A 14,221-nucleotide genomic window follows, 5' to 3' on the forward strand; every position below is an offset into this window, starting at 1 on the left:
AAATCACAAATTTGTCCACAACAAGCAATCATCACTCCTCCTCTAAATCAACAAAATCATCATCATCATCATTTCCATCACCACATTTGTAGCCTTCCCCATCTTCTTCATTTGCTGAATCAACCATGTCTCCATCTTCATCTTCATCTATTAGTGAATGAGAAGGCAAAGTTCTAGAACTTGAAGCTATCTCCCTTGTTGGTGGTATTATGCTTGAGCTTGCTCTAGCTCTAGCTCTAGTATCAAACCTGGCCTCCTCAGCTCCAACAGCTCTAGCAACATCACCCCATGTCAAATTGTCATCGTCAAATACAAAATCATCTTGTGCACCTCCATGAGAATCCTCATCTTCCATTCTCCCTATCAACCATTCATTGCTATCATCTATATCTTTCAAGGAAATTGGGTCAATGGTGTTACGTTCATTGTATCTTCTCTTCAAGACTCGATTATTCTTAATATACACCAAATCATTCAAGCGTTGATGATCTAACCTATTTCTCCTCTTGCTATGAATCTGCAAAAATTCATAAGCTTACAAATATATTTTAAAGTTTTAACTTTTAAGTTACATTCAAGACTCTATTAGACTATTACTTGTAATTATTTTGGATTTGGTCACTTACATTTTCAAAGATGCTCCAATTCCGTTCGCAACCTGATGCACTGCATGTTAAGTTGAGGACTTTCATTGCAAACTTTTGCAAATATGGAGCTGAAGCTCCATATGCAGCCCACCATTCAGCTGTAGTATAGATATTAACAATTTAGTGAAACAATTCACCTATTTTAGCAAAAATACAATCCAATCATTTAAATAAACAAAACTAAATAACTAACCTGGTGCTCTAGTCTTTCTTGTCCTAACAGCTAACTCATTCCCGAATAGTCCTTGGGCATTTATGAACAAACTCACTTCGGCCACAACTTTTTCTTGCTTAGTAGGGTCTCTTGTTAGCCTTAAGATGCATTTATACAAATCACTCATAATATCGGCATCATGCTCTATTTCTGGCTTATCATAGAAGAATTCCGGGTTCAAAAAGTACCCTGCTGCATGCAAAGGCCGATGAAGCTGAATCTCCCACCTCTTATCAATGATGTTGAAGATTTATTTGTACTTCTCTTCATTTCCATTAAAACTTCTCACAATTGTATCCTTAGCTCTATTCATGGCCTCATAGATGTATCCCATAGGAGCTTTTTTTTCACCATCAACCAAACGAAGCACACGAACTAGGGGACCCGAAACCTTTAAGCAAAACACAATAGTGTTCCAAAATGAAGGCATTAGAACTATGTTGGCTATAGTTTTCCCCTTCTGCTCTTTTGCCCATTTACTATCTGACCAATCCGAGCTTGTAAACATCTTCCTCAAATTGTTTTTTTGTTCATGCAATCGCGATAATGTGATGAAAGCAGTTGCAAACCGAGTCTTAGCAGGCCTAAGCAATTCCCTTTGTCTAGTAAACCGCCTCATCATGTTGAGTAGCCCTGAGCGATTATAAATATACCCATTTAGTGATATAGCCCTCTCCAATGTCCTCTTGATGTTTGGTAGCTTTCCAATAGCTTCCAACATCAAGTCAAGGCAATGTGCAGCACATGGTGTCCAATACAAATGTGGGCGCTTTAATTCTAACAACCTCCCTATATGACATTGTAGATAATAAATTTACATAAGTTCTCAAGATAAATAATTCAAATTTTAAAAGTAAATAAAAATTCAAGAAATAGTATTTATTACCTGCCATCACATAACTTGAGTGATTATCTGTTTTAACTTGAATAACATTCTCCTCACCAACTTGCTCTACCCATTTGTCAAGTAACTCAAACATCTTTTCTCTCGTCTTAATCATTGAAGAAGCATCAATGGATTGCATGAACATGGTTCCCTTTGAACAATTAACCAAAAAGTTCACCAAAGTTCTCTCTTTCCTATCGGTCCATCCATCCGACATAATTGAACATCCATTTTTCCCCCATTCCACCATATGATCTTTCATCAAATCTTTTGTGAGAGCCAATTCTTTCTTAAGGTTAGTAACTCTTACCTCATGAAAAGTTGGTCCCTTCATACTCACACCATATTGGTCAATAGCCTCAATCATTGGTTGGAAACTCGGATATGTGACTGCATTAAATGGAATAGCAGCCTCATACATCCATCTTGTGATAAGCATACAAGCTCTTTCTCTTGCTTCCTTTTTATAGGCATCATTGATGGTAGTTTGATTCATCTTTCCACTCCTTTGATTTTGAACAACCATCTCTGCATTAGGAGTGAAAAAATGATCGATAGGACCTTTTTGTCTTGGTTTTTTTTGAAGAAAACGTCCTACCACCACTTCCTCCTCGGTTACTACCTCCACTAGAAATGTTGGTGACATTCGTTCTACTATTAATCTCCTCACCAATATCTTCATCTTCCAAACCAAACAAATCTTCATTAACATATTCGCTCCCCATATTCATTTGCTCTTTTTTATTTTTCTTGGAACTTATATACTCTTCCATTTCTTCTCTAACATGTTCCGGACATTTTCTACACTTTTTAGCATTTCTATATCCACCAACAAGATGTTGTTTGTGTCTATATATGCCTCTTTTGGTTACTTTATCACAAAAAATGCATATGATGGTGTTCAAATCTTTTTCATTAACCAAACGACCATATTTCCACCCGGATCTCTTCTTCCACTTCCACTAGAGTCCACTTGAGTTTCACTCTCAGTATCCATCTTGCAAACAAATTATCTATACTCTACAATAAAATAATTATAATTAAATTAAGAAAAAAAATGCATATCACATTATCAAATATCACATTAACAACAAATATGCATATGAGTGCTTTTTATTTATTTATTTTTATTTTGTAAAATTTTCATGTCAAAAACTCAAAATATAATATTTATATTTTAAAAAAAAAATTACCAATGAGAGTTATGAGATAAGAATGGAAAAAAATGCAGAAAGTGAAGAAAAAAGAAAAATACCGAGGTCCGGAAGGTACGTGACTATTTCCCCTTTATTTTTCTCCTATTTTCCCCCTATTTTTCTTATTCTTTTTCTTCTTCTTCTTCACTTCTCTAGCACGGAAGAGGCTAGGGCAAAGAATGGCAGTGGTCTCGGGTTGAGAAAGACCAGAAAAGGGGGCTGGATGGGAGGAACAGGCCAAAACGGCGTCGTTTTGGCTTGTTTTTTTTTTTTTAAAAGAACAGGCTCCAAAACGACGTCGTTTTGGTCCCTGTTCTTTTAAATGAACAAGGTCCAAAACGGCGTCGTTTTGGGCCCAGCAAATAAAAAAAAAATTTAGGGCTCCCGCCTGGGCCGCCTCTCTACAACTCGACAAAAGGAGGAGTGCGTACCTGGTCGGACCGTCGGAGGCGACTCGGGCGACCGCCTTGCACCTTGCCGGGGGCGAGAGCCTTGCGCGCCTAAGCGGCGCCTTCATGAAGGGGCGTCGCCTCCCTTCAGGTGAGGCGCTGGAGGGTGGCGTCGTGCCGCCCCGAGCCTAGGCGCGCCTTTCAGAACTATGCCTTGAGTTGCTCTTTTGACGTCTCTTTTTTAATAGATCTTTTTCTTTACCTATCAAAAAAAAATAAATTTATGCTTTATCTCATGATGTAATCGAATGCATATGAAGAAACAGTGTAATTCTATCCAAACAAAGAATTCAAGCACTCTCTCCTTTCAACACACAAGAGGCGATATACCACCAAACAACGTTTGTCAGGGGTTAAAATATGTAGGGAAAGATGTTACCTAATGGATAAAAGAATGCATACTAAGCAAAACGACCTACAAGGAGCAAATGAATTGCACAAGGTTAATTGGGATGTATTTAGAGGTGAAGAAGATGGAGAGATATATTTAAAGCTAAAAGATGTGTTTCTGCAGTCTTGCTTCGAGCGGTCTTTGCATGCATTTGCGCAATAAGGATGTCTCTTTTTGATTTTGTAGAGAGTTCAGGTTTGATGCAAGTGGTTTTTGTGAATGTTGAGTTCATGTTTTCTATTTATTTATTTTTATAACCACTATGTCTTGGTGGTCCTATGTATACTTCCTATGTACTAGGTTTGGCCTCTTTGTGGCTCTGAGATATGCATATCTTATTATCTATCAAAAAAAAAAAAAAGCAATTAAAGAGATAGAGGAGATTGATGGATGTGATAGAATAATTTGAGTTCTAGTTAAAGCAGCCACAAGAAATTTTTTAAAGATCATTTATCTTGTTTGCTTTTCTTTTTTTCTTTGTTTTCATCTATTTCTTGATCTCTTTCCCACCGTCAGAAACAACAATTTATGTGCATAGCATGTTGGCTGTCTCTGACTCTCTTTGTTCAGGGGAGAAGTTGTTCACAAACTTAGACAAGCACCTCCCCTCTTAGCCAACTCATCAACTCTCTAGGTAGTCAACCAAGCTTTCCAAGGCAACCCATGCTTCTAGAATGGTCAACAAATCGGTGAATTTAGAAAGCATATCTTAATACTCCCTCCTATCCAGAAGAGATTTCTAATTCAGAGCAAGTACTCCACTTTCAAAGTTGGGGTGAGGATAAGATTTTTTTTCCCCTCAATGTGCAAATCAATACTGGGTGGCTTATATGAAAATGTCCTAACAGGCCTATTTTTGTGTTTCCTGAGCAATTTCCCAGACCAATTTGCAATGGAGTACCATCAAGTGGAGCTTAGTGTCACGGACTTAGTCGTTTCTTAAGCTCGTGCGGCACTTAGACAAGTCAAGATGCTTGATCTTACTAAGTCAGTCTTACTCCCAACGCTTAGCTTGCTAGGCTAAGATGTTCATGACTCGAAAGCTTAAGAAGGCGTCGTAGGCAATTCTTAAGGAATGGAGGCTTTTATTACTCAAGGAAGCCTTTACAAGTGTTTTAGGAACTCACTTGCTTGGTTAGGAAGTGATTTGGGTGGTGCCTTGGCCAAATGAGGCCAAATGAGGCCCTCACCTATTTATAGGCACCAATGGAACTCTCTGGAACCTTGGAGGGTTCCTTACAAATCAAGAAGATTCTAGAATACCCTACACAATTCTATGTACAACCCTATATACAAGAGATCTCTAGAATTCTCTAGAAAGCCTTGGATTCTTCTTATGCCTTCCACCATAGTGTAGAGATGTGTGGACATCTTTAGGCATCTCTAGAACCTTTCACTCTCTTCCCTCCAATGGCTTAGTGTAGATGGCTCCAGGAGTCTCCAGAAGCTTCCTGGGCTCTACCCATGAGGAGGTTCATTTGAAGCATCCTGTGACATTAGGCTATCAATAGGAGAAGAGGGGATGGGGACGAATTTCTCAAAGACCTCATAATTGCCCTCCTCCTATGAGAATGGCATATTGCCCACCAGTACACAAAATAAAACCGATGGAAGTATGTAGAAAATCATTTAGGAAGAACCACTCAGATTATGCAGTATGGTAATGTACATCAATAAGTTGGGTAATCAGCTATTAAGTTGTAATTTCCATAATGTTATAATGATCTTCTACAGAGTATCTGAAAATAAGTTGATGCTGAGACTTGTCATATTTTCATATGCCTTTCAAAGATGGATCCCTTTAGTTAGTCAATAATTGATACTGGTTAATTTCAAGTATGCTTAACTGTTATTCCTAATTCTTTGTGATGAATCAATCCTCACTGGTGAAATGATTATGTATCTGAAGTTTGAGACAACAACACATTAGCATCAATAAATTCTTGGATGTATGATGGAGTTGTGAGTTTTCACAATGGCCTACTGCTTCATCTATTATATAATGGTTTTTCTTTCCCTTGGTTAAACGTTTGTGTGATTATTTTTGGCTTATTGGTTGGTCAGTCAAATATTGAACCCTTTTAAGTTGGTTCCTACATCTAAAACTAAATTGTTCATGAAGTTTCTGATTGCCTCATCCTGTCTTTTCTGTTTATGCATGTAGGTACAATGAATTTGGTTTTGTTTTTTTTTTTTTTTTTAAATTTTATGCACGTTTCCTCTTATATATTACTTTTATGCAAGTTTGAATTTGAAACCCCAAAAAAGATTTAAACTTAAAAAGGAAAAAAAAAAAAAAATAACAGGGGGAAATGGGTTGTCTGTGTGTGTTGAATATTGAAAGCATGTGGGTGAGTGGTGTTTGGTGGGGGCTAACGGCTACTATTCAAAACATTGTCCCCTTCTGTTGAAAGGGTTTTGACTTGGGGGCTTAAAGAGCGGGAACCAAGTTTGAATTCAATTCATTCAAAGCATCTTTAATTATTTGTGTAACTGTCATGTACTGTAAACTATTTATAAAGTTGTGGACCATTTCACAAGAACAATCCTTTTTTCTGCAGGGGTGCACTTGTGGGTCTTTTTTTTTTTCTGGTTTTAATTGTTTTTTGTCTTTGTACTTTTGTGGGGTTGTTTGGATAATGGGAATTTAGGGGGGAAAAAAAAGAGGGGGTTCAGAAAAATGTCAGTACACACTAACTTGTTTTGTATGCCTGAATAGTTGCAAATAAGATATATTATCAAACTAGACTAACTATTATTTTCAAAAAAAAAAAAAAAATAGATTGCTTTTATATTCAAACCAAGAATCTAAAGTTAAGACTCAACTTTAAAAATAATAATAATAATAAAAAATAAAAAATAAATTTCCTATCATAAACAATAATTCGTTGATAAGGTCTTTAAAAGTAAATGTGAAGGATGAGAATTCCTTCCCAAAAATACAAACTTTGATTAAACATAACAAATGGATGATTTCCCCAAAATGCAAAATGAGACCTCAATATATTGCCAAAAGAAACCATAGAAAGGAAAGACTACTCTATTTTCTATGGGCTGAAGCTTTGCTCCAAGCTTAACTATTTTGACTTTTATGATTGGCACACCAAATTCTAATTGAGCTAGAGGGGTCCCCTTGAAAGCTGTAGTTGTTGGGCCTCAAAAAGAGGAATAGAGATAAATTAGGTTCCATATAGATTTTGTAGTTCTCCACTTATCCTAAAAAATCTTTACATTTCTTTTCTTCCAATTTGCCAAAATTTTTTGCCTCTAGTAGTGCTCCTCAAACCTCTAGAGGATATCGTCATCATGTCACCTATGCTATTAGGAGGAATCCTATTAAGTCTTAAAAGCTTGTTACATAGCCCCAAAGTCCTAGGGCAGTGTAAAAAGAGCCTGTGCCATACCCTATGCCTTGCAGGGTATAAGTTGTGGGCTTATAGTTAGCAATTTGATGTTTTTTTATAGAAAAAAACTGAATGCCACAATTATGGAGCTTCTTCAACCCATAGGAATTTTCTTTTATCTTTGTCAAACTTCTTCAACCCTTTTTCTTTTGAAACCCGCCCCTTCTTTTGAGCCCCACAACAATGTTGGCAAGATTGCAAGTTCAAATTCTTCATCAAACCCTTTATAAATAATAATAATAATAATAATAATAATAATAATAATAATAAGGAAAGAGAAAATTGCAAATGATCTGCATCTTTTTGATCTGATGTCTCGCAAAGTGTAAAGAACCCATGCCTAGAGAAAAGAAAAAACAGCAAAACCATCCATAAAAAGGCTGTGAACAAGTCACCTATTTGCAAAGAACTCATGACTTGCTTCTTTTGTGCAACTCCTAATGCACCTAAGTCACGTAAAACGTAAAAGATGCAGTCTAGAGTGCTTACAAAGTATAATACATGAAAATAGGATCAATAAAAGTGAACTGAAACTTTATTAAATAAATAATAAAAATTCACATGTTTATTACACCATGTCATGTTTTTAAGGGCGCTATCCTAACAATTGAGTCATTCTTTCTTTATCTACATTTGAGAATTCTTTCTTTTAGGAATCCTTCCTTGGATAGAGTTTTTTCCCTTTGTTTTTCTCAAACTTGATTAACTTCTTAAAACTTTCTTGTGATGAGTACAAGATCCTCATCTTCTTCACTAGCTTCTTCTTCATCATCAATGGTGGAGGCTTTAAGAGCAATATTTTTCTTCCTCTAATCTTTCACTTCTTGATGACTCTTCATGAGTCATCAAGGATCCAATCAATTCCTCCAAAGGAAGTTTTGTAAGGTCTTTAGCTTATTGGATAGTCATAACTTTGGCTTCTCATTTCTTACAAAGAAATCTTAGAATCTTCATGACTTCCTCTAATTCCTTGTAAACCTTTCCCAAAGCTTGGAATCCATTAATGATGTCAGCAACGGCTCAACAATAGATTTATTATCTATTGTAGAAATAACTCATAATTAGGCACAAGAATATTGATTTTGGAGTCTTCAACTTGATTTGTCTCTTCATAAGTTATTTCTAAAAATCTCCAAATATCATAAACAAATTCACAGTGGCAAACATAGTTATATTTATTTCTATCAATTGTACAATGTAAACATTAATAGATATCTTTAGCATTTAAATGAGCTTTTCTTTTGTTAAACTCATCCCACTTTTAGCTAGGTTTAGGTATAACAACTTCATTCTCAATTTGGTTTAGAATATGGGGACCATTTTGGATGAAAAAGATCATAATCAATGGATTTAAGAATAATGTCATCCTAAGTTCCCAATAGAAGTAATCGATTTCCAAAAAGAATGAACATATATTAATCGAAAACCCTTCCATATAAGATGAGTTGGAAGAATTAACTATTTTCTCTTAGACAATTAAGTAAAAAACAAAAGGTCTAGCTTTGATACTAATTGTGAAAAAAAAAAAACTATTTTTGATTTAGATAACCATTCAAGAGTGGGGCGAATTAGGTATTGAAACTATTTTAAAAAATAATCAACTTAAGCAAGTTATGTAAAGGATAAGAATGAATAGATAGTAATATTAAGAAATTAAGGGAATAATATTGCAAACTCTTTTATAATGGTTTGGGAAGCTACCTATATCCACTCTCCTCAAGCTGCTAATAGGGTGAAGGTTACACTTAGATTCCAAGGTTCCAATAGACCTTTACAAATTCTTCAAGTAAAATTCCTACTTGAATACTTCTCTCACAATATTAAAATTTGAAGCAATATACTGCGCTGGTGTTTTATGTGTCAGGCTTTTGTTAATATACTGCACTGGAAGCTTAAGTGAAAGCTCTTGAGTCATTTAATGTTGGGCTCTAAGGTTGATATTTGATATATCTCATAGGATAGTTCTTAGTTCAGTTACTATTGGCCAGGTGAAATTTCCAATACACAGCTGCTATTTTATGGTTCCTAGGATAGTTCTCAGTTCAGTTATTATAACGCTTTCAACTTTCTTGTGACTTGTGAAATGCTGAGTAGATTGATGCAAATTTGAGTGTATTCAAGAAACTAAAGTTTTTTGTATATGGAATAGTACAATCTGTTCAAAAAGGGAAAAAAAAAAAATACTGCAGTAATTTTGAATGTATGATATGAATGCAAGGAGATTATAATAATTTCTCTCCGTTTCAATTGTCTAAACTCGCCCTGCTTTGTGCTTAATCTTTGAACTTTTAACAAGATTTTGCAAAGATTTCAGACATAGCATCTACAAAATTCCACTTTCTCATTGAAAATATGAGCCACAATTTTATATGAATTCGTTTACATCATTTCAATTGTTATTATTATTTTTTTATGTTTTGATTTACCAGGAGTTAATGAAGTGCTTACACCACTACAGGCAATTAAAAATGTCAAAGCCAATGCTGCTGGACTAACTCGGGCTAACAATGCAAAACCTGAGGCCCCTAAACCTGAGTCCTCAACCGTATTGTCTAATGCTACATCTGAACCGTCTATGAATTTGCAGAAGCCTCAGCTATCATCTGGGCTTCCTGCAGATTTTTTCGATAATCATGTGACAAAGAAGCAAAAATCTGGTAAGAAAAAAACTGACATCCAACTTAAGCTTTTCTTCATCAGTTCAATTCTAGGCTATGACAATAACTACCTTAGGCTTGTACTTGTTCTGCAGCATTTTCTATTGTTAAAAACTAAAGTAATTACTTTAGGTTTACAAATGTAAGGAAGTACCCAATTTTGAATTCAGAGTTTGACTGAAATTGAGAAGCAACCTATTACCGATTCTGAGCATATATTCTAGAGTCCCACCTACTTGATGCCCAATAAGCCGGAAGAGTTGCTAAGTCCTTGTTTCTAGCTGTCCACATACTTCATGCAAATCCCCTATCATATTCTTCCTTCTTAGTTTCTAGGGGCATATCTATGTCTGGAGATTCATTGCAGAGAAATTCCTTGATTACTCTTCTTTTATTTCTAGACACCAATCCTCTGCGTTCTGACTGATGATCTTCATTCAAATATTTTGACAGTCAATGAGCACCCTTACAACTCCTGTTAAGCCTCAATCCTGGCGATCCTCTGGATTCAATTTAGCAGGTTTATACGTCCTGCTTAAAGTACACCTTACGCTTGAACCTTATGTGGGAGAGACAATCGTCACTGTGCTTGACAAGTTTGACATTCATAGGGGCCAATACAGATTCAATATCTTCTCCTTGCAAAAACAAGGACTTGCTAGATTTCAGCCAAAATGACTCAAGTTGCGCCCTGAAGCCCTTTGAAACACCCTTTCAGGTGGTTAAGAAAGCAAGAGGTGTTTGGTCTGTTAAGCTGACAGGTTTTCTAGAAAAACCAAGTAATTGAACTTTCTAGGATTTTTCATTTGCTTCTTCAACACGCTCTTTGACTGTTGATCAATTCCTGCAGTCATGACTGTAATCGCAAGTTGTTATTAGTCTGGCAATTTGTTCTATATTCCCTAGTTGAAATTCAATTGCCCATTTTTGGGATTTGACTTGATCCTGGTAACCTGTGGTTTTAGAGGGATTTTGCTTTCTATGGTCCTCAAACTTAAAAGCCAATCCTATCACCAAAAGTTGCCTCTCTGCTTTTTCCACATGTTATACAGTTCTGTCAAGTGCAGATTAGCCAGTTGAGAGTCTGATACAGTTTGTTGCATCTGTAGTTCACCCAAATCCCGGTGATTTTACCAGAAGCTAGCATTCTGGTTACTGCTTAATGCTTCCTTTGCCCTTGATCTGAGTTTTTGGTAAATGATGAAGTATACTGAATTTGTGGTGTTCAAAAATAAGTTGAGCTAACAATCATGTGAACATTACAAAGTTGAACTTGATTAGTAAGGGATGGCGACTATGCTTCTAGAAAGGGGCTAGGCATCAGAATAGAAGTAATCTTGGAGTGAAAACAGCAAGCTTTCAACAATTGACTTCAGCTCAAGGTCCGTCACTTTGGGAAGTGGAGTTAGTTTATTGAAGTTTATGGAAACTTAAAAGCCATGTATTACTTTGATTTTGTATTTTACTTAAAGCATTTTTTCCCCTTGTTGGAAGTTTGTGGACATCTAGCGCAAGTGGGATTAGTGAACAGAAATTTGTTGTTCTGCCTACTGTTTTCCCCTAAAATGATGTAATTTTGGTGCAAATATAACTCAACCAAAAGTCAAATACTTAGGATAAAAATTATGATAATTGGTTCTTGTCTTTTGAAGGTTATTTGAGTTAAAATAATTTTAATTTCATATGAGCGTGATGCCTATCTTGCTATTGTTTGAACTATGATGTTAGTTTCACAAAAGGGTCAGCTTTTTCCAAAATCATATAGCAGATACTAGATGTCCCTTTGAATTTTGATAAGTTTTTTTGGTTCTTTTTAAATCTTAAAATTAAGTTTAGAGGATTGTACCATGTCCTTTAAGCATGCAACTGCAATTCTAATGATTTTGGTTCAACTGGCTGCTGATTGAAAGGGATGGGGAGTGGGGCGAGGAGAGAGTAAGCCCTGGTCCAAGATCCTAGAATTTTACATTGTTTCTGTATGCATGTTTATAAAGAAGATCTGGGTTTTGGTTGAAACTTGAATGGTGTATCCCGAATTCCGATACTAAGATTTAGGGTTTAATGAAGACAAATGGGTTAGGAAAGGAATCAGTTTTATGCTCTTATTGTTTATTTGGAATTTTTGAGTTCTTTTCCCGGTGTTGCTGGTTATTATCTGAAACACCTGCCCTACTTAACATTTATCTTTTCACTACCTTCAATCATATGGTGTAATACTAAAATTTTCTGGTGGGATTATCTCATGATTTCAGAATCATAATTAATTAATAATAATAATAATAATAATATTATTATTATTATTGTTTTTGTTAGGGGGTGGCCATTTGGTGGTAATAGTGGGCAAGTTACAGTCAGTTTCGTCGTGTGTTTAAAAAGTAGTTTTTCCTTTTTAAAATAAAAATGATTTATTTCTAATTTTAAAATAAAGTGAAATAAAAAATAAAAGTCAGTTTGGCTGTGTGATTTAAAAATAATTTTTTTTAAAAATAAAAAATTGTTTCTAAAATTTTTTAACATTGTTTTTGTTAAAAATAAAGTAAAATAGAGAATAATTGTTTGAGAATAAATAAAAGTTGTTTTAATTGATTTAAAAAAATATATATATATTTCTCCCTATAGAATTTTTTTTTAAAAGTATTAAACAAAAATAAAATTAAACATGTTATTATTCCATTTCTCTCTCCACAATCTAATCTTCCTTTAAATTATTTGTATTTTTCTGAATTTTTCTAGAATATTTCATTAAGGAAATAAATTTCAAATCAAAGTGTACTTGAAACAGAAAATTTATTAATTTTTAAAAATAATTTGAAACTCAAAAACTACTAAAAGTTATGAAACTTAATAACATTAGTAAGTCAAAAATCAAAATTTATTTTAATTATTTAGGTTAGTTTCTTTATATATATATATATCAGTTTTTTTAAAAAAAAATTATTAGGTAAATAAGTTTCAAATTAAACAAGACTTAATGCATTAAATTTACTTTATTATTTCTCTTTCACATAGAATCCTTATTCCTTAATTTTTTTTTCTTAGGAAAATGAACTCCAAATTAAATAAGACTTAATGCTTGGATTCATTAACGAGCGTAGTAATTTTTAAAATTAATTTAAAACTCAAATAATGAACTAATTAATACTAGAAATTTATGAACAAAAATTGGTTTAGAACCACTTTATTGTTTATCTTTTACATAGAATCCTTATTCCCTGACTTTTTTCACTAAGCAAATGAATTCCAAATTAAATAAAACTTAATGTATTGGATTTATTAATGAGTCTAGTAATTTTTAAAATTAATCTAAAACTCAAATAATAATATAATCAATACTAGAAATTTATGAAAAAAATTGGTTTAAAATAATTCTATTGTTTTTATTTTACATAGAATTATTATTTTCTATTTTTTTAACCAATCAAATAAGCTTCAAATTAAATGAGGCTTAATGTGTTGAATTCATCAATTAGTTTATTAATTTTTGAAAATAATTTGAAACTCAAATAATAAACTCATTAAGACTAGAAATTTATGGATAAAAATTGTTTCATAATGACGGTTATTTTTATAAACTCATCATTAATACATATTGCATTATTGATTAAATTATAAATTTCTTTGAGAGTATGCATGAGCAATATCTTAAAGTGATAGCATAATTTTTAACTTTAAACAATCAATAATTTAATAGGTAGTAATATATATCTTTAATAATAGATACAATGATCATATAAATCTATCATTGTGGTATTTCCACCAAGTTTGAATTTAATATCCATACTTGTGCATGTGGACATATAAAATGATCATGGGAAGGGGTGGGTTTGTAATTCAAGGAATAAAAATGTAACACAAAAGGTAGATGACTACATAGTATTTAAATTTACATATAATAATTTTTGAGAAACAATATATAATGATATAGTAGGCTTGGGTAAAGCATTGATGAGTTGCTTCAATTTAATTTTCATAGAGTACTGAAATGTAATAAATCTTCATTAGTGTAATGAAGATTAATTGTAACGTTTTTGGAAAATCTTATGGGACTTGGTTTATTCTATGGGTCCCAATTGTTGCATTTGAGTTATTGATCATTTTTCTACATTATGATTTAAATTATGAAATAGAAAAATAATGGTGCATAATATGGAGTTAGGCTATGACTCATTCATTCATGAAAAAATTGTAATTTTGCCAAACCTAGTTTACATAAGCAAATCGATGCCATAGGTTAGAGATACAATCTCTAGGTGGAAAACCTAGGAGCCATGATCCCCTTCTCTCTCTCTTGTTTGATTGTCATTTGGTAGTTTGAAAATTTTAAATTAGAATTTTCTTATAATACTTTTTAATCACAAGTTTTTAAGGGGTTATTAT

General features: G+C 33.7%; 1 protein-coding gene across 1 annotated transcript; it reads right to left on the reverse strand.

Annotated features, from left to right (window-relative positions):
• Positions 1-207: 207 nt before the first annotated feature.
• On the reverse strand, positions 208-2,288 carry LOC117921866. Its single transcript, XM_034839818.1, has 6 exons — positions 1,748-2,288; positions 1,220-1,650; positions 841-1,075; positions 627-745; positions 421-517; positions 208-272 (listed from the first exon to the last, which is right to left on the reverse strand). The coding sequence occupies exons 1-6, from the start codon at positions 2,271-2,273 to the stop codon at positions 208-210; spliced, it is 1,473 nt and encodes a 490-aa protein (XP_034695709.1). The 5' UTR covers positions 2,274-2,288.
• Between the last annotated feature and the right edge of the window lie 11,933 nt (positions 2,289-14,221).

This window comes from Vitis riparia, chromosome 9 (genome assembly GCF_004353265.1).
Source record: "Vitis riparia cultivar Riparia Gloire de Montpellier isolate 1030 chromosome 9, EGFV_Vit.rip_1.0, whole genome shotgun sequence".
Lineage (NCBI taxonomy): Eukaryota > Viridiplantae > Streptophyta > Magnoliopsida > Vitales > Vitaceae > Vitis > Vitis riparia.

Excerpts from the sequence above, each read along its gene's own strand:
- LOC117921866 (XM_034839818.1), bottom strand. The coding sequence starts at position 2,273 with ATGGTTGTTCAAAATCAAAGGAGTGGAAAGATGAATCAAACTACCATC. Across the intron at positions 1,651-1,747 it reads CTCAAGTTATGTGATGGCAG|GGAGGTTGTTAGAATTAAAG; the intron begins GTAATAAATACT and ends AATGTCATATAG. Across the intron at positions 273-420 it reads GAAGAGAAGATACAATGAAC|AGCTGTTGGAGCTGAGGAGG; the intron begins GTAACACCATTG and ends TGATGTTGCTAG.